The sequence below is a fragment of the Corythoichthys intestinalis genome, chromosome 15, assembly GCF_030265065.1.
Source record: "Corythoichthys intestinalis isolate RoL2023-P3 chromosome 15, ASM3026506v1, whole genome shotgun sequence".
Lineage (NCBI taxonomy): Eukaryota > Metazoa > Chordata > Actinopteri > Syngnathiformes > Syngnathidae > Corythoichthys > Corythoichthys intestinalis.
Window position 1 is genome coordinate 15,760,585 of NC_080409.1, and position 24,176 is coordinate 15,784,760.

The following is a 24,176-nucleotide window of genomic DNA, read 5'->3' on the forward strand; positions in this document are numbered from 1 at the left end:
CAAGTATACAAGCAAGCTGTTGGAAACCCTTTGGCAAACTAGGTGTACTCCACCCTGCCCTCTAACGGCCACGGTGGTGGTGTGCAAGTCAGCATAGATCAGTGCTTCTCAATTATTTTCTGTCACGCCCCCCCAAAGAAGACGTAAATGTTTCGCGCCCCCCCCAAACTCTCTGCCGCCACTGTAAACAGTATCATTTGTCTATAAAATTACTATTATAAATACGCATCTGCCTAACATTGTGTCCTTTTTTTCTAATAAAGAAAAAAAGTAACAGATCAACTTATAATAAAGTATAACTTTATTAACATTGTTTTGTTTGTAACAGAGAAGACTTGACGTGCATCAATTTGCCTGAATTAAAAAAAAAAAAAAAATTCACATCCAAACTAAAAAATACACTCAAGGTACATTTTGACCATTTGATACAGAACAATAAAATGTAATAAAATCAGTAAATAATAACAAATTAAAATTGATTAGAAACATTCACTCATGAGGACAATATGCCGAAAAATTTGACCGAAAAAACAAAACTGAATAAAAGAAAAAAAAAGTGTCCTCGGACAGGACAGTTTTTATTTTTGCTGCTCACAGTATTTACCTCCTTTGCAATGGTGTGGAGTTATTTTGCAATGAGCATGCTAACAATGCTCACTGGTTTACTGATGTAACACTGACAAAGCAGGACGATTGTTGGCAATATTCGGCACGTTTTCACTGAAAAAAATCAAGCGGCTTAACAATGAGATTGGGGTCTAATGTCTTTAAGTGGTGTCTTAATTGATTTGGCTTCTGGCTGTCTGCTATAATGATTTTTTGACACAGCATGGAAAATGAATGAATGAATAAACAGTAGTCTTTCATCATCACCCACTGTATTAAAAGTCAAAGCTAAAAGGCAAACGGCACGAAAAAAGCGCATTCACGGCGGCCGAGGTAGAACCGCAGGTGAGGGCGGTCGTCGTGACGATCCCAAGCCGAAAATGGCACTTCTCGGGCGGCGACGTGAGAACCGGACAAGACAGTGGGTCGCTGCGTGAGTGAGTCCGGTCGGGAAACGGCTTTCGAAAACGGCGGTGGCACACTGCTCTTCATATCTGTTGTCTGTGTGTGCTGAGTGCTCTTCCTTAGTTCATAAATACTGCGCGCACTCTGAAAATGAGAGTGCCACTGCCACCTACTGAGTGGATGTGCAAGTACACTTTATTCCAGTACGGCAAAAAAAAAACATGTTCCCCGAGGTCACATGCGCCCCCCCTGGCATTGCTCTGCGCCTCCCCAGGGGGACGCGCCCCATTATTTGAGAAGTACTGGCATAGATAGACCTTTCCATTACCAGGCTATGCAGGGAAGTCAGGTGTTTTCCAGGCACCGTGAGACATTTCTTGTAAGGATGAATGATGTTTCCTTGCCTATGGTGCTAATTAACCATGTACATGTTTAGCCAGTGCATCACCCTGTTAACTCAACACTTTCCGTGCACATATACGTGCATGTGTGCGTCGTTACGATGCTGAGGCCCAGAGTAAGTAGGAGACCACAAAACACAAACAAGGGGGCCTGTGCAAAGTCAAGGGAGGCGGGAGCAAGGCCACCACAGAGCCAGGATGGCAGTAAAACACACAGGCACATTGAAACAAGCTGAGGATTAGCCTAGTGACATCAGCACATGGCTGAGCCTCAAAACGGCACACACCAAGCTGACCCCAGGCCTGTAATGATATCATGAATATCTCCAGTGTTGTGAGTCAGTAGAGTGTACACGCAGACACTCACGGTCTGATACTCCGTCTCAAACACAGCAGGTGGCAGCTCGCAGTGCAGGTGACTACTGTGTTTCCCTCGCACCAGTTGTCAGATCAACTGTAAATCATTTGTGAAGTGTACATACACTTAATTGTGGAAAAAAAAAATTTGTTGCTGTGTTTAACCCCTTGATGCATAAGTGGGTCAAAAATGACCCGGTGAGGTTGTTTTCTTGAAATATCTTTGGAATGAAAAATTGTTATCAATTCATATTCCAGGTATTCCTCAAAAAACATGTTTTTGATATAATGCCATTCGAATTTTTGATGAACTTTTTATTCATTTAAAGAAATTGTCATTCTTGTATTAATACCCTAAGCTTCCACAAGTGGGTCAAAAATGACCCACATGCATTTTCTATGGAACCCAAAGGGAATCTTTCATTCTTATCAACTTTGGCTGTCAGGAATAAATTTACCGTGGACCACACAGACTAGGTATGTAAAAAGTGACATCCCTTAAGAAGATTATTTTACACAGCAAGAGCTGATACGTGTGTTGTAAGTATTATGTCCATATAGTATTTTGTGTGTATTTCATGACTCTTTATTATTATTTATCAACAAATTAACCTACTTCATAATTAGCTAGCTAACTAAGGCTAGGTTCATACCGCAGGTCCTAAAGCACAATTCCGATTTTTTGTCATGTTTTTTTTGGCGTACCCGTTCAGACTGCCTTTGTCCTTTGAGCCTGTTCAAGTATCACACGTGCGCTCTAATTCGCAGTCCGACATGCGCTGAGCAAACTGGCCCGCATGCGCAGGAGCATTGGAGCAGAGAGAAAACCGAGCATTGTCAGGCTTATTCTCAACCCATTTTATTTTTTTATGACTGTTGTTGAGCCCGCTCCTTCCCCAAAAGCCGCTTTCAAGCTAGGCGCTAACGCTAATGCACAGCTGCACCGCTACACTAGCACCCTGTCTCTCTCTTTCTCTTTGCTAATGTTAATTGCTGCATGAATTCCAATTTGGCAGTTCGGACCGCAGCCACATTCTGGAAAAATGTGGCCCGATTGGGATTTTAGCCACATACAATAGTGACCTGGATCGAATTTGAAAATGGTCCACTTTTATGCGACTTTTCCCGTTTACTTGAGTCGGAAAAACACGAAAAAAATCGGATTTGTGCTAGATTTACAGCTGAAATGGTCCTACAGATGTTGGATGATGAAGAGGCAGTGACGGGGTTGGACTCAAGTGTCCGAAATTTCTGATGATGAGGACCCAGACTATTGTCGAGGTGGCAGTGGCAGTTTTCCACCTGGAAATCCAACTAAACAGGATCAATCTGACTCATAAGATTCCACTTATGTGTCCTCTGAAGAAGAAAGTGTCCAAATCATGGCCAACAGAATGAGTTGGTAGGGCTCTTACTAGAGAGAATTACCTCCCACCCAGGGCAGAACACAGAGCCACAATATCCTCAGAAATCGGTCAGTGCCTCCACAAGGGCTTAGCACCGCTGTCTCACCAAAAAGATGCATCGGAGCTCTTCTTCATTGATGATAAAATACAAGGAAGGATGAAGTCTATTGCTGTTTTTTTTTTTTTCTCTTTCAAAGAAATGTTAATTGAATCATAAAGATATTTCAAGCACGAAATCATTCTTGTGTGGCCCTAAATATCATACTAAATAATATACAAGTGATTATTCTTCACCAAAATGGCATAAAAACACATTGGTTCTAATATGGGTCATTCTTGACCCACTTATGGAAGAGTGTAGGGTCCAGTAACTTGTGCATCTAAGGGTTAAACATTATTTTCTCCATTATCAGAGGTCTCAGAAATTCAAGAGTTGAATACTTAAATACTTTGAGCAAGAGTCTTTCACATGAAGGTCATTTACACTAAGTGTCGTCTGTCCCTTTAAGAACAATCTTAAAAGTTTATATGGATTGGAACTGACTTTGCAGTCAAGTGTTTTAGATTAAATATTTACATGGTTATTATGTCCTAATCTTGAAGTCAAAGAGGTGGTTAGGTTGTATTTGATAAAGGATTACTCATTAAAACATCAGATACTTTAAACTCAGTCATTTGATTTAAGAACAAAATTTGCAGGTGTCACTGCCAAGAGAAGAAAAAAAATGGCAACCTCGGGTGTCCAAACAAGCTTTTCAGTCTCTAATTCATTCTGGTGAATTTAATCAAAACTATTTTTGGGGGGATATGGAGGGAAATTATTTATGAGGGTTAAACACCTATTTAGAGACTATCTGTATTCAGGAGATTGCCCCCCCCCAAAAAAATCGATCGCGATTCGACACGTGATGATTTGATTACGATTCATAAATGTTCAAAATGATGATTTTCCCTAATAACTTTATGACAGCCGCTAGTAGCAGAACGAAATTCAAGACACGTCTGTCGGCCGGACACCTTTAACGGACGCACGCACAACGTTATGATGGATGCTGTCGGTTACCGAGCAAGAGATTTACTCCTTTTCAAAAGACTGGAAAATTTAGAGCGAGAGGGGAAGAGATATAGTTCGTTTCTCCTTGCATTTCAGTTGTCCAGCAGTAGGTTCAACTCGTGTTAATTGGAAAAAGTCCCTGGTGTTTTGCTACGCCCTGTGTCCGTCTATCAGAGGTGAGTACACGAACTCTCTTGTAGTGTTTAGCCTTTATTGTTGTTGTTTTTGAGATGTTACTAGTTAGCGCCGAGCCCTATGCTAATTAGCGACTTCACTAATATGTATTTCCATTTCAAGTTGTGCGTTGTTTGGTGGTGTACATAACTTAATCCAGATGCTGAACGTTTAAAACCAGGATTAAGTACAGCGGTAACACTACAAACAAATAGTACAGAAATCTGTGGAAGCAAAGTATATTGGTTAAAAGAAGTCTCATTTCTAAAGACACTTTGTTTCATTCCACCAGTGTAAATTTTATTGTATTGTTGAGAGAAATAAGTACTGCCTTTGAAACAGCTTATGTTTTTGCACCTCCTTGTGAAAAAGAGTATCACAAGGTCAGCTGTGTGTTGTATGGGCATGTTGAGAACTAAGTACTCCCTTTAAAATGGTTAATGTTTTTGCACTTTCTTGTTAAAAAAAAAAAAAAAAAAAAAAAAAGTTTAAGGGCAGCTTTTTCTTGTATGAGCATGTTTCCATCGTTCCTGTTGAATCATTAGGATATTTTAAATAAATAATGGACATACATTTGTTTGGCTACTTTATTAATTAGTAATGCACGATGCATCGATAATCGTGATAACAGTGATCATCGTCAATACCATGATCACCGTTCAATAATCGAATCGTAGCACCCTGAATCGTAATCGAATCAAATCGTGGGGTGCCTAAGATGGCACACCCCGTATGCACGTTTGAGACCCAGAGGCCATTTACATGGTGACACTAAAAAAATACAACGATTTTTATGTTTGTATTTACATGGTTCCCTTTCGGTACCGTCTTCATTCGAAAGATGTTGTAATTCTGCGTAAAAACGATGTAGTCTTCATGCCAGGCATTAGGTGGCAGTGCAGTTTTACAGGGCAACAGCAAATGATGTACTTCCTTGACAAATAACCACCTCAGCCCGGCAGACAATATACCCGCCCACTCGAAGCAATGCCCAAAGTGACGTGTACGAGTGCTGACGTCATCGGAGCAAGAGCATTGCATCCATTTATATGGTTGCTGAGCCAGCCCTGCAATCGAATTGTTCCGCTTTGGAGGCTGGAATCAAAATTTTGCATCTTCGCCTTCCGCTTTCGCCTTGTTGTCACAGCGTCACCATGTAAACGGCCCACAAGTGTGTGTGTGTGTGTTTCTACAGTATAATACACAAATAGGCATGGGTAATCCACTTGCAGAAAGGTGAATGGGTAAAGACAAAGGAAATGGTGAATAATTAGTCATCACTCATGAAAGTCAGCACACATAAAACCCCAAAGGTATGGTCAATTACAGTGTTTTTGTTAGTGAAGTACAAACACTACATAGCGCTTAAGGCCTAAACCAACTTCCTGTATTTAACTGTTTACATGCATCTCTTAAGAACATCTGGTTCCCAAATTGATTTCCAGAACAAGACAGCCTTTGATAAGCAGCAAAAGCCAGCGATATTCTGTGGACATTATCTTAGTGAATACATCCTGCAGACCATTGACTGTGACAACCATTGACTGTGACAACACAGATACTCAAAATATTGTACTGTGTTGTATTACATTGCATTATTGATGTCAAATATTTCCCTAAAATGACAGGCTGTCACAATACTATTTTTACAGAATGCAGGATTCTGAAGGTCAGATCATGCGTTATGGTGAAATTGAGTTTTTTGTTATGCAAGGAAAAATGTTCCTTTTGATGAGAGTTTCTGTTACACCTATAGAAAACCTGGGAGAACATGTAGATTAATTATTGTAACTTTTTTTTCCCCCCAACAAATCCCCTTCACCCTTTTCATTTCATCTGCTACTCAGAGTATTGTTTTGTGCAATCGAATTGAACAAAGATGGCAGTCACTTGTCACATTGCTAATTATATAAGCCAGGGATCCCCAACCACCAGGCCGGGGACCCGGTCCATGGCGCATTTGTTACTGGGCCGCAGAAAAAATAACAAATTTCTAAACGACCGCAATCTAGCCTGTGCCTCTTGGCACATATGTAAATATGATGGTCTACTCTATTGACTAATCCGAGTAGAGATTTGTGTAGATGCCCCTCTAGTGGGTGGTTGCCATTACTGGGGTGTTGCACACGTATAGCAGCCCAGCGTCAGTCAATGTAAACAGTGACTTTAGCTGCTGTTGGCTGTGTGCTACACGCGGCACACCTCAGCAATAGCGGACGGGGTACTTTCAGTCATTTTGCCCAGATAAGCTATCTATGTACGCTCGTCTTCAATATTGACGGAGGTGCTTCAGATTTGTTCCCGGAAATAATAAGCCCATACGTTAGCGAAGATGACTGAAAAACAACATCTTTGGACAGCTTTTTTACGGGGAAAAGGCCACCTGCTTAGCCAGAAGAGGAGCCTAAACCAAGTATATTCTGCATAATACGTGGCTTAAAGCTACCAAACAAGGCAACAAAAGTGAATGCACTGAGGACATCATACTTCGTGGCAAAACGCATTGTTAAAGCCAAGAAACCTTTCACAATTGGAGAACTCATTAGGCCGCGACCAAGGATATTTTTCATTAAGGTTGAGTCAGCCAAGGGCGTAGTTTGGTCTCAACATTGGTAGCAACGATATAACAACATAACCTGCATGTGCACTTTTTTTTTTTTAACTGGAGACGGGACATTAATAAGACTGAGCAGATTGTTGAACGGGGGTCAGGGCTATATTTCTCACGTATTTATTGATAGGCTAAATGATCATTGCAAATTAAATCTTAAAACTTTCATGTGTATTTTCAGGTGATGCATCAGGTGAAACAACGTTCGATAATGTTGTACCTTACCTTTGTTTTAAAAAACTACTATAGAAACATTTTGATGTACAAGTCCCTTTTATTAAAGAAAAAAAACTGGGAGCTATCCAAGAATGGGTCCACCACTGGAGTATACTGAAGCACCCTAGACGAAAAGTAAAGTATTGTAATACAAAAGTGATTTGGGAAAAAAATTAATGAAAAAAAAAAAATCTGAGAAATCCAAGGACTGATCTACATCTGAGGCATACTAGACTCCCCCAAGACTCGAACCAAAGACTTACCATTAAATTCTGAGTGATTTCATTTCACAGATTTTTTTTTTCATATCAGTTCATGTTCATGTCAGTGTTCCCCTGATGTAGACCCATTCTTGGATAGCCTCCAGTTTTGTTTTGTTTTTAATAAAGGGACTTGCACTCTGAAGCCACCGTGTTGCATTACCGTAATGCACAAAATGCAAACAATGATCCAAATGAGATCAGATTCGTTTATTTGCTTGACGTGTTCTTAAAGACCAAATGTAAAGTAAGGTTGGCCAACCATGTTTTTGAATAATTTTAATGGCTAAACAATTATAAGCATATTTTCGATATTTTTTTAACGCAACCCTTCTAGATTCTTGTTTAACCCATAGCAACGCCCTTGACAACGAAAATGCTTTTCTTTGACAATCTTCAGAAATCCTCTGAAATTACATCACACAGAGAACTGCGAGGGAAGTCCGCCATAGAACAGTATTGCTTCTCGGTAAGATGCCACGGCGGTGAGTGGCGATGTATTGTTCTCAATCTAAAGAAAAGTTGTATGAGTGGCCAAAGGATAGCAGGGCACATAGATGGACATCTTTCATTCGCACGAAGCGAATTAATTTTACGCCATCATCGAGTAGTGTTCTCTGCTACAAACACTTCGAAGACGCCTGCTTCCTCAACCGGTCTGTATGGTGGCCGAGAGGTGTCAGGCGAATGCAAAGTCCAAACACTTTGCAAATACAAAAAGCACGAACCCCAATTGCAAACGCTTTGCAAAAGAAAAAAAGCACGAATGCAAACTTTTGAAAAAAAATTTAAAAATGACAACACTTTATACACCCCCCCATCAGACGCAAATTTATATAAAAATGATGTCAATCGTTTGTGCTGCAACAGTTTTGTTGATACAGTATTATGCTTTTATAGAAATATTAATTTCGAGTGGTGACGTCACTCGTAGCTTTTTCTCAGTTTAGCTCCCGCGGCTAATGGAGCGTACCAACTCTCAATAACAGAGGGGTGTCCTAATACCTAGCACGATCATAACACAAATTCGGGTCCATTTTGCAGTAAATTGGGGGGCTTGAGATATTGATTTCAAGTGATGACGTCCCTCTAAGCCCCTCATTTACAGCAAAATGGTTCCGAAGTGGTGCCATTCGTTTGTGCTAGTTGTTAGGACACCCCTCTGTTATTGAGAGAGTTGGTACGCTTCATTAAAATAACAAAGGGAGAGAGTTGGTACGCGCCATTAACATAACATAACAACAGAGGGGTGTATAACAAGTAGCACAAACAAATGGCACAAATTCGGAACCATTTTGCAGTAAATGAGGGCTTAGAGGGACATCATCACTCGAAACTAATATCTCAAGCCCCCCAATTTACCGCAAAATGGACCCGAATTTTTTTGTGCTCTGTTCGTGGTAGTTGATAGGACACCCCTCTGTTATTGAGAGAGTTGGTACACTCCATTAGCTGTGGGAGCTAAGCTAAGAAAAAGCTACGAGTGATGTCCCCACTCGAAGTTAATATCTCAATAAAAGCATAATACAGTATCTACAAAACCGTTGCAGCACAAACGGTTAACATCATTTTTATATAAATTTGCGTCTGATGGGGGGGGGCAACTTTACGGAGGCCCGTAGAGATGGTCACAAAGCACATATAGCAATATAGAAAGTGACGTCTTTTTTATTTTATTTTTTTTTTTAACTTCTGGGTCATCGTCTTTGCAATTGTCTTGCGAGCCTTTTTTGGTTATGCTGCGAGCCATTTGCTGTCGTGTTGTGGCAACTGGCGTTCGTGCTTTTGTCAATTTGCAATCGCGCTTTAGGAATTGGGGATCGTGTTGTGGCAATTTGCATTCGTGCTGCGAGCCATTTGCTGCAGTGTTGTGGCAATTGGGGTTCGTGCTTTTGCCAATTTGTGATCGCGCTTTAGGAATTGGGGATCCTGTTGTGTCAGTTTGCATTCGTGCTTTTTTCTTTTGCAAAGCGTTTAATTTGGGTTCGTGCTTTTTTCTATTTGCAAAGTGTTTGGACTTTGCATTTCGCCTGACACCTCTCGGCCACCGTAGGACTGCTTATGATCAAGGATTTGCAAAAAAGTAAGTGTGATTTTTGGATAGATGACTGATGACTTTTTCAAAGCAGAGCCGCCAACTTTTGTGGAATGAACAGTAGAAGGTAGCGACGTTAGCCGAAAGGTAACTCGAGGCAAAACCCCGATCGTGTTGTGGAATGAACAGTAGAAGCTGGCGACGTTAGCCGAAAGCTAACTCATGGCAATCCCCGATCATAGTTGTATTGAGTTCATTTTGCCTACACTTATAAATTCGTCAAAACGTTTCTTTTATCCCAGGCAATAGTAGGTGGTATATTTACCTGAAATGTTTCGGCGAACACTTCCGCCTTCGTCAGAGGGTCCGAAGGCGGATGTGTTCGCCGAACATGTCAGGTAAATAAAAGCTAACGTCGCTAGCTTCTACTGTTCATTCCACAACATGATCGGGGATTCGTCAAAACATTTCTTTTATCCCAGGCAATAGTCGGATGTTTATTTACCTGACATGCTTCAAATCATAAAAATAATAACAGCCTACCAATCTTGTAATCTCGATGGGTCTTGTCTCCATTCCATGTCAGGTAGTCTGGGCACATTGTTTGCACCCTGATTAGCGTCTGGCTAATACATGTACGTTCCAACATAAAATTCCAACCTCCTCCTCTTCCTCCAACTCTTCAAAACTTGGATCTCCTCACTTGCGCTCGATCTATGGCTTATATCGCAGTTTGAATCAATGTTTGAAGGGCTTTGTATGGCAGCCGTATGGAGCGCTGCCCATTGCTGTTCTCGGTGTGACGTATCACTTCCGGGTTCGTCCCCTTTCAGGCTCGAATTTTGGAAACGCGATTATTTTGTCAAATATACAACATATAAATTATTTTTTCATGCTTTATTTGTTGGACAATGTTTAATTACTTTAATTGTGACCCTATTTGGCATTTTATGAAATTACTTCACATTTAGTCTTCAATGAGCAACGTCACTCTTGCGCGTAGGAAGTCGTCTCCACAACAACATAGATGGCGAACGGGAGAGCCGAGAATATTTTTCAATCCGCGGTAAATTCAGTTTTAAATGACCAAAAACACGGAGTCGCTAAAACCAACAGTGTGTCTCGCACTAGCCATGTTGGATAAACCTCTCCGTTCTCCGCTCTCCTTGTATGTTTATTCTCTCGGGCGAGAGTTACTGGTCACTTTATCAACGGCACGTCCGCCCGTAGCTGATTGGCCACTCCGCTGTCTGTTTGCTGTGGCTTGCTCTGCCCTGGGAATTTGATCAGCTGAGTGGTCGTCAGACTCTGTAGCTGGAACAGTGGTGAGTCTGGTGTACCAGGCAACCAATAAGGGTCTTCTTTTAATTAACAAGCTGGAATATATCTGCAAATAACTGGCCTTACAGCTTACCCTTGGGAATGCTATCACTAGGAAACAAAGCTATGGATGAATATTATGCATGCTCCTCAAACCCGGATGGCGTGTATGACACGAACCTCTACTAGTGTTTATGCGCATAAGACAGGTATGGACCGTTTCAGTTTTGAGAGGAAAAATAAAGCATTTAAAAAAAAAATTTGCGTCATCGTGACTAGTCGGCCATACATTATCTTATTTGACAATAGTTTCCCCAAAGACATTTCGCAAGTGGAGAACAACTGAGTACATTTAATCACTATTGCGTGCAGACTCCAGATTTTGCAACTATGTGAAGAGTATGAAAAAAGAAGGGGGGGTATATATATATATATATATATATATATATATATATATATATATATGCACACATGAATGCACATTGCACAGGGTTGCATGCGGTTACAGTATTGGACAAAATCGAGGCCTTTGGATTGAGTTGTTTGGAAAATGTTAAAGCAAAAGAAATAAACAGTGAAAAGAGAAATGACAACAGAGGTCTGAACTCCAAGTGCCCTGGCATTTCTCTGCATGATGGATGGGCTCAGCGTTCTGAGAAAAGCAAGTTGTCGGGGTTTGGCTTCTTTAATATCCAACAATTTATTGTTATACAAGCAAAATTATGTCTTTTATGTCTTAGCCTTATGGGAAAAGCTCTCTGATTATAACAGATTTCCCATTGAAGCAGAAGTGGTTGGAAGTGGAGAAAAGAAAGGATGAAATGCAAGTCCAAATAAATACAAGGGTGGTGTCCGTTTACTCTGTGGTGCCATGTTAAAATGGCTCCTAATCGTTTATACAGGAGAATTGGTGGAACCAAACCATACCGTATGCTGTTTACTTGAAATGTTAATAGTGGGGAGCCGCGGGAGTGGGTTGGGGGGTCGGGTCTCCGATCTTGCATCGCCCCATGGCAGTCCCTGGGCGTTCTCCTGCCTCCGCCTTCCCCTCTCTTCTCTGGCTGGGCGTCCGCCCTGCGCTCCGTCGCGGGTCGCTGGCTGGGCGCCGGTGTATCAGCGGGGTGTCGCCTGCACCGGCGGGGGACCCTGCCTTGCCTGGGGCTTGGTGGGCCGCTGGGGGTCCCGTGGCGTGCCGTGCCGGTTGGGGGGCTGTGGCTGTGGCTCGTGGCCCGGGTGGGCGGGCGGGGGTGGGTGTAGGCGTGGGGTTGGTGATGCGTCCCCTCCTGCCATCCCTGAAGGCCGGTTGATGGGCGCGTAGGGTTGGTCGCCAACGGGCTTTCACTCATAAGAGATTCACACGATTACTGGGTTCTAGATCACAGAACTGATTTGTGTACACTCTACCCCTTTCAATCACTTATAGTCTTATAGACACCCCCAGCCCCATTCTCCTCTTTCACAGGCCAATAGGCCCCCACATGGTGTAAACCGGAAATACATCTCGCTGACGATAGCACCAGCATATTAGTAACTAGTTTAGATGTTCAATGTATTTCTTGTTGTTGTTTGTGTATGTGTTTCTTTTCTTTCTTCTCTTGTATTTCTTTTCTTCTGTCCCCCCATAATCCCTTCCTGTTCGCTGCTTTGTCATAATAAAAAGGTATTTTGAATGATCACAATGGGAGTATGTCAGACTCTCAATGTGAAACATTAAAACTGTTCAGAATCCGGGCACTTAGACTTCCATTCTCTGTGTCAAACAGCTGAACAGGACAGGTTTAAAAAAAAAAAAAGAAACGTTAATAGTGTATTATGAATGATTTAATCATGAATGATCCCATGCAACGAGATACAGCTTTTACATTCTAAGCTTGACCACCCACATTTACAACCAAAAAATGACTGTGGATTGTGGATAATTGGTTTTAATGATGTCCCGATCCGATACTCAGCATCGGTACCAGCGTCCGATACGGCTATTTTTGCAGTAGCGGACAGTGTCAGATTTTGTCACAAGATCAGATCTGTTCCAGTCGCCGCATGTTTGCCGAAACATCTTGAACAAAATCGGATCGGAAGGAAAAAAATATCAGCATCCGCAACATCTCTAATTAGTTCATCTAGCATGTGTTTATCATTAATTGAGAATTTGAGGAGGGTACCCTAGACAAAAACAATGTGCCAACAAAAAAATGTTTCTCATGTAAAAAGATTGATACACAGATGTTACCGTAACAGTTTACGTCCAAAGAGTGGATGCTGGAAATTACATAATAATGAAAACTCCATAAAAGCCTCACCTCTTTAATAACTTGAAGCAATATTTAGAGAGGCTTTATCTGGTGACAACACAAATACATGAAACATCCCAGATTTCAGATCAAGCATACCTGCATTCATCTCATTGGCTGCTCTGTTCAGAACGCTACACAAAAATCCAGTCAGGTTTAAAGGCATTTGCCCAAAGGCTATACACTGCAAATTTATAATGTCTTAATAAGATTATTTTTATTAAATCTAGTCAAATAATTTCCTCCATCTTGTTTTCAGTGTTAAAGACTAGTTAACAGATTAACGTGTAAGATTATTCCATTTACCGTAATTTTCGGACTATGAACTGCTAATTTTTTCCCTCATTTTAAATCCTGCCGCTAACAGTCCAGTGTGGCTTATTTGTTGATTTATTTGTGTTAATAGGTAACACTTTATTTGACAGCGGCGTCATAAGACTGCCATAAAACCGTCATAATTATGACATGATTATGATAAGCATTAATAAAGCTTATGACAGATGTCATTAAGTATAATTCGGTAAATTAAGTAATCAACACTCCATTTATGTCCAGCTCGGATCTTTTGCATCTATTCAAAAGTAAGATAATTTGCCGGATGACACAAAATGACATTCATTAATGCTTATGGCAGTGTCATGTCATAATTATGATGGTATTATGACAATATTATGGTGCCACTGTCAAATAAAGTGTTACCAAATACCAGAGATAGCAATTAATGAAACAACTGGTAGAGTAACTGAATAAATAATTAGCACAGAAAATCTGTAGCGCAGCAATGCATGCTAGGAGGCATGTTGGACGACAACAGTGTTGACAGCAGGTGGCAGCGGAGGTTGACTGTGTACCCCAAGGTAGCAGTGATGGCCTAATGAAGCTACTTGAAGCAATAAAGATTTGCAGTCAATTTGTTCAAAGCTCCATCCATGGTTGTACATTTGGTCTTATGGCAGTCTTGAGATGCCTCTTTCAAATAAAGTGTTACCAGTTAATATCTTTTGGTATAAATATCCCATACTACAGTGAGGACAGCTGCGGCTTATTGTCCAGTGCGGCTTATCTATGAATAAATGAAGTTTTTGTGTCAAATGTGGTTGGTGGCGGCTTATAGTCAGGTGCGCCTAATGGTCTGAAAGTTACGGTACTTTAAATAAATATTAATATTTGTTCTTATTAAGCCCAAACATCTAAAAGTTGGTAATATTTCACCTTAATTAAGAAAAAATGCTTTCAAATAATGATTTGAACAATATATATTCTTAAATTAAGAAAACTCCTGACACATTTACTCCCCCCTCCTTAAAATAAACATTCTAATATAACTTGAACAAATGACTTTTATTGACACTGTCACTATTATCTAAAACTTCCAAAAAGAATGGATTGTTTATAAGTTAAAACAAGTAACAAATAGGATATTTTAATTAGAGATGTGACCGAAAACTATCTGCAAAAAAATAGCTAAAAATGCATCACCGGTTTTCGGTTTTGAAGACCGAAAGTTTACCACCAAATAGTGTGAAGAACTTTTGTCCTTTTGTGATCAGGTCACCAAAACACAGCAAGAAGCAACACGCTTGTTGACTCTCGCTAACAATACAGGCTCATAGCCAACATGTGGAAACCACGGACATGAAACAAGAAAACTAAGATTCTTCACACTATTTGGTAGTAAACCTTCAGTCCACAAAACTGAAAGGTGATGATGCATTTTTAGCCATTTTCGGTCTAATTTTCAGTCAAGGCTAATTTTTAATCTTAGAAAAAAGTGTTTCAAGTTTATTTCATGATATTTGTTGCATGATATAAGAGATTGAGCCTTTTTTTTTTTTTTTTTTTAAAGATTTAATTTCCATAATTTGCTACTCAGAATAAGTGATTTTTGCTTATTATACATAAAATGTTACTTAAAATGAGTGTTTTAAACTTTTCTTTTAAATATACAGTTATTGCTTGAAATAATAATTTTAAGCTTATCTTCAGTTTAATGAAAGCCTAGCTATTTTTCTTACTTCAAGAAATGAGTGGAATTTACTTCAAGCACTGGCAGAAAATTTCACTTCGAGTAGATTTACACGGAAAACAAGGGAATTTAGTCGTTTTAAGGAGGTGTGTTTTTGCAGTGTAGAGCATGACAACACACTGAGCGCGTGACGGGTGAGAGGACCATAATATGATATCATTCAAATATCGATAACCTTCGCTAATTGAAAATGAGAGCATGTAAGCAATTATTTTTCTGTGGTTACAGATGTTTACAGGATAGAACTTCTCAGAAGACAAGTGTTCACTAATGTTGTATTTCATTGTTGAGTAAATATTGTGATAATTTCATTTGCCTGAGTTATTAAATTTGACATTCTGGCATCAAAATCCGTAGCAAGAGAACAAAGGCAGCAAGGCCTATTGTTTATTAGATAAATGTGAAACATACCATTAGCCTGTTTCCGTTGCACCCTGCGTGTTTAATATTAGTGAACAATAGGAAAGCACTGAATATGGATGAGCTTAAGAGTTTTGCAAATATGATGCTAACATCACTGCATGGTGGTAACCTCAGTTATTTGACTGAATAAAAGAAGTCAAAGGAAAAAAACGACTTGCAATCCCTGCCAATAAAAATGTGAAGGCTTTTTTACCCTATCATTTCTTATCCCACAAACACGGTTGTTATTTGGACGGAATTTTCATTCCTATATCACTACTGGATTCCAAAGTCAGGAAATGTGACGAATAGAACTGTAACCAGCTGTCACTTGCTCTTATCTCTCTTGTGTAACCACTGCCGCCTGCACACACATGTCTGTGCGCGATTCTGTGCTTTGATTACTCAGGGAAGCTGTTGGCTTCCAGTCAGGCAGAAGGGCCTGTAGTGGTTGGTATGAACTAGGGGCTTTAGACAAGCCAACCGCAGTCAGGAAATCATGAAATCAGCAGAGGAGATGGACAATGACATAGAGATTAGGGATATGTTAACCTCCTCTTCTGTAGAGCTGGCCTGTTTGCTCACTGACCGTAACTTCCTGTTTTTTTACAAAGGCACACACATGCAACAGAGCACGCACACTCTAAAACACAACTTGTTGCACTATTGAATTTCAACCACTCTCACTCTTTCACTCAATAATGCAATTACACACTGGGCAGTAGTTCTGCACTTCAGTCTATCGCCGGATCAGTAAAATAATCAGTTGCTTTAACCCGCGCCCACCCGCTCCGACAGATATGGGTGCAGCCAAGCATCCGGCAGGATTTACGTTGACACTGGTGACTAAAAAACCAACTTGGTTCGCAAACTTGGATGATATCATCTGACGGCACGCAACTATCGTAGATTGGGATGGAGTGAAGTGTGACGCAAGAAATACCTTTTCATAAAATGTTTCTACCATGAGACTTTTACATGCTTGGACTCTGACCTCATCTGGTTTATTGCTCATGCAAAAATCTTCAAAGGCAACACACCTGGAGAGATCCGCAGAGAATATAGGAGTTGACATGCCGAAGGATTAGAGAAGAAAAGATTTTAAATGGACTAAACGCAAAAGGTAGATGGATATCTAAACGCGAAAACTCCATTAGTGTTACCGGGGAAAACCCAATTTTATCTCAGTCGGGTTAAGTCCCAAGGCTGCATATTGATGTCTTCTATGCAACAGTTAAACAAGCCCCGTCATGTCATGTTTGTCAGTGTACAGGTGCGAGGCACAGCCAAGTTTCATGACAGATTCGTGTGTGCAACCTTGGAATATCCAGCTCAAGAACATTTGTTAACAAACAAAGGTAAGGGGGAAAAAATTGTCTTTTTCTTTTCTGGGAGAGTGGGGGGCATAATAATTTATTCTTTACACTGGTTCCTGCTTTCAAGGGCTAGATTCCTAATCTTAAAGGTAAATCATTTAGAGTTTTTGGAAGCATTTAGAGTGTTTCTTGGCCAATCTGATTTAATAGCTTTCTTTAATTTAAACCTGGCAATGTTGTGCGTTTCCTGGTCAAAAACTGGGTCTGGGTCCTCCTTGGCCAAACTGACATGTTGGGATTGGAATGCTCTGTCCGTGTGCTCCAATCTCCTGCTGCTACTAAAGTGCCGATAAAACCTTTACGGGCCAACAAAACCTGTTAGCTGTAGTGGCCTACAAATGTACAAAGTGAGTGTTTTAAGTCACGAACACAGCTCTAATGTGGGCAAAGCTATTTGGGAGAACATAAAATCACAGACCCTGACATAATTATCTAATCTACATGCTCGCATTAGCCAGACCAGCTCAGTTTGGTTTTACTTAAAACAATAATTAGCTGTCACGATACGTGACAGCCTTCTCCTGTTCTTTCAATGTTTGATTTTTATTACACATATTACAGTTTGGTTGCAACTAACCCACTGTTTTTTATATAGCCTTGAAAAGATTTGAACAATGAACTTCAATTATTCATGAAGAAAACAATATTTTAATGAAAGAATTCCAAGCTATTATTACAGGAATAACAATACCCCTCCCCACCTTATGATTTCCACAAACACACAAGTTACTAAATTAGATACTCTTACTGGAAGGTCTTAGGCTGGCAAACAAGCTAATGCTGGAACATATGTAACAGACAACACCTGCTTTAATGGGAAAAACGTGAATTTAAAAAATAAATATTTGAAGATTAAAACTTCAGAGCACATTTGGAACACCCAGCTGTGAAGCAATACTGGATTTATTAAACCAGAATCAAGTGGAGCAGGTGCAATCTCTGTATGAGCCAACTGATATAGGGTAGTTTCACATCAGGCACTGCACAATGACAAGAGCAAATCCAGCACACATGTGATGTAAAACAATAGATTACATTTAGGCATATGCCGGTATGAAATTCTGGCGGTATGATAACCTTAAGCCAAAATATCACGATTTCATGGTATCACAGTATCACAATTAGGGTTGTCCCGATCCGATATTTGGATCGGATTGACTGCCGATATGCGCAAAAAAAATGTGCATCGGTATCGGATCGGCCAACACGGAAAAATTCCGATCCAGACTCCCGATCCAGTTTTTTTTTTGGGGAAAATCCGCTCCGTGTTTTCCAGCGCACCGATTTACATAATCAATTCCAGTTTTTGCTTTGGTTTCCCTAGAATCCGGTCCGCATTTTACGGCACACCTTCAGCACACTCGCATTACCGTCTCCCAATTTACATCAGTGGCATCTCCTACATTATGACTGCAATGTACTAGTAAATTTAAAGTTAATTGGTAAAAATGTCAGCTGTCACCTGAGCATCTTGAAATGCTTGTCTTTGTCAAAAAAAAAAAAATCTCCCCATCATACTGGGACTGCATCCAGGGCAAACAGCTGAAGGGAGTGTGCGGAATAGATAGAGATGGATCAACAAAGTGTAGAGAAGATTGGGGAGTAGAAGCCATTTTTGCTTTAAAATAGTATTATTTGCACTGATTTTTTTTTTTAAAGCTTTGGTACAGTTGTTCAAGAGCAGAGAACTGATGCTGAGTTAATAGTTTATTTTCCACTGAGGTTGTTTGTGTGTTTCGCTCTTTTAAGACAGTTTACAATATTATTTGCAAGCTTTACTGACTGAATATGCCATTTCTGTTTGTTATACGTAATGTTTTGTGTTTATCACTGAATAAACAGGTCAGTTTCTTGTTACCAACCATTGTGTGTTATTCAAACTCACCTAATTCAGCTGGCTAGTTGTTATCAAGAGTACTAAAACCCTTTTCAACATGAGTCTGACAGCTAAGTAAGGAAGCAAAATAACTTTAAACTTTAATACATGCTCAAATAGGCCGGTATCAGTATCAGCCAGTATCGGATCGGAAGTGCAAAACAATATCGGTATCGGATCGGAAGTTAAAAATCCTGGATCGGGACATCCCTAATCACAATTACAGCTCTAAGATGTGTTACTCTGAGATATTTGGGTTTAAAAAAAAAAAAAAAAAAGCATAAACATTTACAGGATTTTTATTTTTCAAAACATGCTGGCAAATTGGAACATAACTATTATGTTAAGTTAAAATAAATAAAATAAAAAACAATAATAATAACTGAAATATTCTAAATAAAATTAAAATTAATGCAGCTCTTTAGGTGAGCCTAAACCCGGATTCACAGCTCAACATTATTGCCATCAGAACAAAAATAATTGAATTATTTTCCATTAAAAGCACGTGTGTATGACTCGTATCATGTTTACATTATACACACACTCTCTTTCTTAACACAGATAGTTGCCAGACAGAAAAAAACACCATGTTTTACCACCACTAAAAACACTAAACACACTGGACTTAATTCTAGTAGTTGGTGGGAAACGTTTACGACAATGTTTACTAACCTTTAATTTTGTATAAATTTGAAAACATATTGGAATTGGTATTGTTTACATGTTTTTCATGTCGGTTGGCCCTCCTCCTCTAAGCCGCGGCCATCTTTTCTGTAACCGAAGTAATCCAACACCAGCGATTTTGTTTTCTTCCATGTGGGAAAAAGTTCAGGAGTTTCACCTCCTCCAGCCATCGTGTAGCACAGCTGACTCACTGACACTGATCAACAACCGGTGGGGGAGGGTTGAGCCTTGCAGCTGAAAGCGAGGGATTTCTCCCTGTAGTTTTGGAACATAAAAAATAGCTAATACCGTAGGGACGGTATAACGGCAAATGTTTGCAGTTTTGAAACCGTGACGTTTTCATACCACGGTATAACTTGAAACAGGTAATCGGCACATGCGTAATTACATTATTGTATGCCATTTCTAAAAAAATATTTGAAACAATGTGTCAATGTTTCTGTGCTTTATGAGTTTGCATTGGCAGTAATGCCGTTATTTTTTTATCCAATAAATCTCAAATTTTCAGACAATAAGCCACTACTTTTTCCCCCTCATTTTGAATCCTGCCGCTTTTGTTCCAGTGCGGCTTATTTGTTGATTATTTGAGTTAATAGGTAACACTTATTTTGACACCGGCGTCATAAGACAAACTTTGTCACTAACTATTTATGTCCAGCTCAGATCTTTTACATCCATTTAAAAGTGAGATAATTACCAGATGACACTAAATAACATCCGTCATAAGCATTCATTAATGCTCATGACTGTCATGTTATAATTATGACATCTTCTGACAGTCTTATGACGCCGCTGTCAAATAAAGTGTAACCTGTTAATATCTATTGGTGTAAATATCGCATAATACATTGAGGACAGCTGCAGCTTATAGTCCTGTGCAGCTTATCTATGAACAAAGGCCGTTTTAGTGTCAGACTTGGTAGGTGGCGGCTTATAGTCAGGTGCGACTTATAGTCTGAATATTACGGTACTTAAACAGGGCACCAGACTGCCCCTAAATAATAGCGTTTTGCCCCTATAATGTTTAATCTACTCGCACCTGTAAATTTGTTGTTTTTGTTTTATTATAATTCAGCCCAGTTATTGGTGATATTGCGTAAATTAACTATAATTTTTTTACTTGCACCCCTAAATATTCAATTTTGGGGCCACTGTGTCTGAAGCCATGTAGACCGCAAAGGAAGAAAAGATACTGGTACACTCACACAGTTAAGTACAATTAATTAACAGCAATGTTTTTTGTTTTTTGCAGATGGCATTGACCTATGAACCCTAACCGTCAAATTCCAAACTTGATTATTGGACAAAGGAGTATATACAAAAGCATTGGACAACTTTGCAGATCACTTCAAAAGTGCTCATAAAAAGTTGCCAAGATGCCACTGAGAACATCCTTGCACAGAAAGCCAACATCTGGCCGTTGGTCAAGCAGACACTCGAAGCGCAGAGAAATTCTCTCCGTCAACATGATCAGTCTACCACTGGCTGATTTCCGCCATATCTCCCATATTGGAAATAACGCCCAAACGGACAGCTTTGGAGACCTTTCTTTCCTAAAAATGGGCCACAATTTGCTTATGCAAAGCTCCCAAAGTGAGCAAAATCTCTTCTTGGCCTGCTCTCCACCACCAAAGCCCCCTCGTCTAAATGTGGAAGCAGAGGGTTCAGACAGCTCAGACTGGCCTGACATGCACCAGGAAAATGTCAGCCAGAAAAGACAGAAATGCAGCTCTATGCCACTGCTGGACAGCAAGGAATGCGAGACAGAATTAGCGGACGGGCATGAAAGAGGAAACAACATTGCAACCAATCAGTTTTCTAACACTGAATGGGGTCACCAGACTGCAGACTGGATTGCAGACTCTGCGGTGGTTGGTGACAAAATTGAAGGGCAACAGGGAGAGGAGGACAATGGCTTTTCTTTTAGCCTTGACCTGGGTCCTTCCATTTTGGATGATGTTCTGCAGGTGATGGACAAACTTCAACATTGACTGAATTAACTAGCAACACAAGGCGAAAAAGGGGCAAGCCATCTCATGTCCCTTTTGAGAGATACGCATAATTGTTCACTGTATTAAAAATTAGAGTGTGCCTCTTCTTGGGAAATGCAAGTTAAGAACCAAAATTTTAAACAAAAATTACCTGAAATTGCCGGCATTTCGTCTGGATTGTACTGAACTGGTTTGGAAGAAATCTAATTTATTTCTAGAAAGGAACTATATTAAACTAGTCATATCATGTTTAAAAATCCACTTTGTGGAAAAATAATTGATGTTAACCTTTGAGTTGTACTTTTTTACCTTTGTGTACACCCTTTTCTTATCAACTCTTCAACGTGTTAAGGCAGTTAAGTAATATAGTATTAAGGAAAGAAAAGAAAAAACTGGAGCCCAAAGTCCCAGAGCTGTGATTGTCTTTGCATGCTTGCCAATCCGTTGTGTGCAAAGAGCAATTTCTCCTACACACGCAATTCTGAGGCCCCACTGAAAGGTAGACCAAGGTACCCCCCATCTCTCATCGCTCGCAAAACAGTGAAAACAAACTTTTGGCTCTGCTTCCAATGAATGCCATAGCCAATTGTGGCAGGTTTCTCTGTAGCCCAAGCCGGGCCACGGGTCCAAGATCTCAGAGAAAAACTTCAGCAGGCTATTTTCTTAGCTATAAACATGCTCCACTGAATGGCACACAAGAGAGAAAGTGATAAATGGTGAAATGATACTTCACGTACACATGGGTTGGGAAAAGCATTTGACATCAATTTTACCTGTGAAACGTTTTTTATTGATGGGGTTTTAAACACAAGCGTCTGACCAAACAAACCCGAGATGAAAAATATATGTTGTATATCACACACTCTTGCCCACAAGAAAATGAGAACACATGCAAATGCTCTCGTATATGGAATGAAGAAGAGAAGATACATCTGCAGTCAGTCATCTTTCGTCGCGGAAAAAAGACAGCAAACCAGTTGTGGGGTAAAGCCAAAATAGGCAACATACCCAAGTGCAACATGGGTCATTGAACAAACCACAAGTGTCCCACTGCTAGGAAATAGACTTGGAATTCTGTGCATGTCCAACGGAAACAACAGTGCTGTGGGCACATCTGCACTATATCTGTTTGGATCGCTCCTATTTTAAACTGAGTTTCATTGTCCCTGACTTTTTCTTATATTTCAAATTGGAAAACAGATTGTGAAATACTTCTGCATCCTAAAAAAAAGTTTATATTTCAGAGAAGTAAAGAAATGAATAATTCCAAAACTGGTGGTTTTGTGACTCTTATTACCCATGTCAATACTCAGGACAGATCCCTTTGATGACCAGAGAATATCTTTTCAAAGTCACTAATAAGAGCTTATTTTATGTCTGGTACAATAAGATTAAACGAATTGAATAGAAATATGGATGTAAACTGAAGAAGCCTCATTGCACTACATAAAACTAGAAAATAAGCCTAAATTGTAGTGGAAAATTCAGCAGGGATTGAATGAGGTATTACTGTAAAATCAAACGCAAATAGGCAATTAGTATGTAATGATGTGGTTATAATTCCCTGTCTGATACAAGAGCACTTGAATCATTTTTTTTTTCCTCATCGAAAAGAACCTTGAAATGCAAACACTCAATGACGATTTAAGAGTGCAACTACAATAAGTCCTTGAATTTCATATGACATCATATTTGTGGAGGTAAAATGTGATGAATCACACAAACTACAAGTGGTTAGCCATATGATTTAAGTGAGGGGGAGGGGGGCAATATTTGAAATCCAGTGATATCGCCTGCAAAGCACAAATCTCAATCACATCTGGTATTGCTTCGCTCCATCCAAAAATCCAAACTTGCTGTCACATAGAATACCAAAAGTAATGTCATCTATTCAAGTGTAGATCTTATGATTTATGAATTTTGTCAGGGACTAACTAAACATTGAAAATATTGTTTTGGCAAATGATAAATGTGTCCTTCTAATGTACTCAAATCTTCCAGGACAACCTGATGCTACTGAAATATATTACAGGTCTCTCACACACATATGGTCATCTTGTGAAATTGATATTTGAGTTGTTTTTTTATTTCTGCTGTCTGTCAAGTCAAGTCAGGACATTTTACTGTATCAAGTTAAAGGGTGTTGGGACTGAAGCAATAGAAAACAGATATACAGAACAGGTTTGTAACACAACAATAAGCATTTTGACCACACACACACACATGCACGGAGACCCACACACAAAATCATATCATATCTTTCTGAACCTGATAAGAATGCATACATCTCTTTCCTCAACATCAGTGCAATACAAACTAATTAAAGAAGAAATTTTGAACTTTTGACATTAGGCTTAGTCTTCGAGTTCGAGTTATTTGTTATTTGCAGAGATCCGGAGTGGCTAAGCTAGCACGAGTAAACGGTGCTTGCCCAGTATGCCAATAAAAAAACATTATAAGTAGATGTAATATAGTCAAATAAATTCAAAATGCACATCATTGTTCAAAATAACCATATGACCAAGATGATGACGCAGCAAACTGATAACTGAGATTAATTTATTGCACTCCATGGGGACCACCTGAGCCACACCAACATTGCAAAAAGACACCTCCTTAAAACTAGTTAAATTCCCTTGTTTTCGGTGTAAATTTACAAGAAATAGGTGAAATTATCTGCCAGTA

The 24,176-nt window shown here is 39.7% G+C and overlaps 2 protein-coding genes across 3 annotated transcripts in view; one reads left to right on the forward strand and one right to left on the reverse strand.

The window, feature by feature from the left end:
- Window positions 1-24,176, reverse strand: part of dnajc17 (DnaJ (Hsp40) homolog, subfamily C, member 17) — an 88,119-nt gene that overhangs the window by 7,610 nt on the left and 56,333 nt on the right. The window lies entirely within an intron of this gene.
- On the forward strand, window positions 16,230-22,744 carry LOC130930811 (cdc42 effector protein 3). Of its 2 annotated transcripts, XM_057858968.1 has the most exons (3): window positions 16,230-16,687; window positions 16,831-16,922; window positions 20,753-22,744. In XM_057858968.1, the coding sequence occupies exon 3, from the start codon at window positions 20,877-20,879 to the stop codon at window positions 21,489-21,491; it is 615 nt and encodes a 204-aa protein (XP_057714951.1). In that variant the 5' UTR covers window positions 16,230-16,687; window positions 16,831-16,922; window positions 20,753-20,876; the 3' UTR covers window positions 21,492-22,744. The 2 variants fall into 2 exon arrangements, with proteins under 2 accessions (XP_057714951.1, XP_057714950.1); XM_057858967.1 differs by having other exon boundaries at window positions 16,230-16,922.

Coding starts and splice junctions, on each gene's coding strand:
- LOC130930811 (XM_057858967.1), top strand. CDS start 20,877: ATGCCACTGAGAACATCCTTGCACAGAAAGCCAACATCTGGCCGTTGG.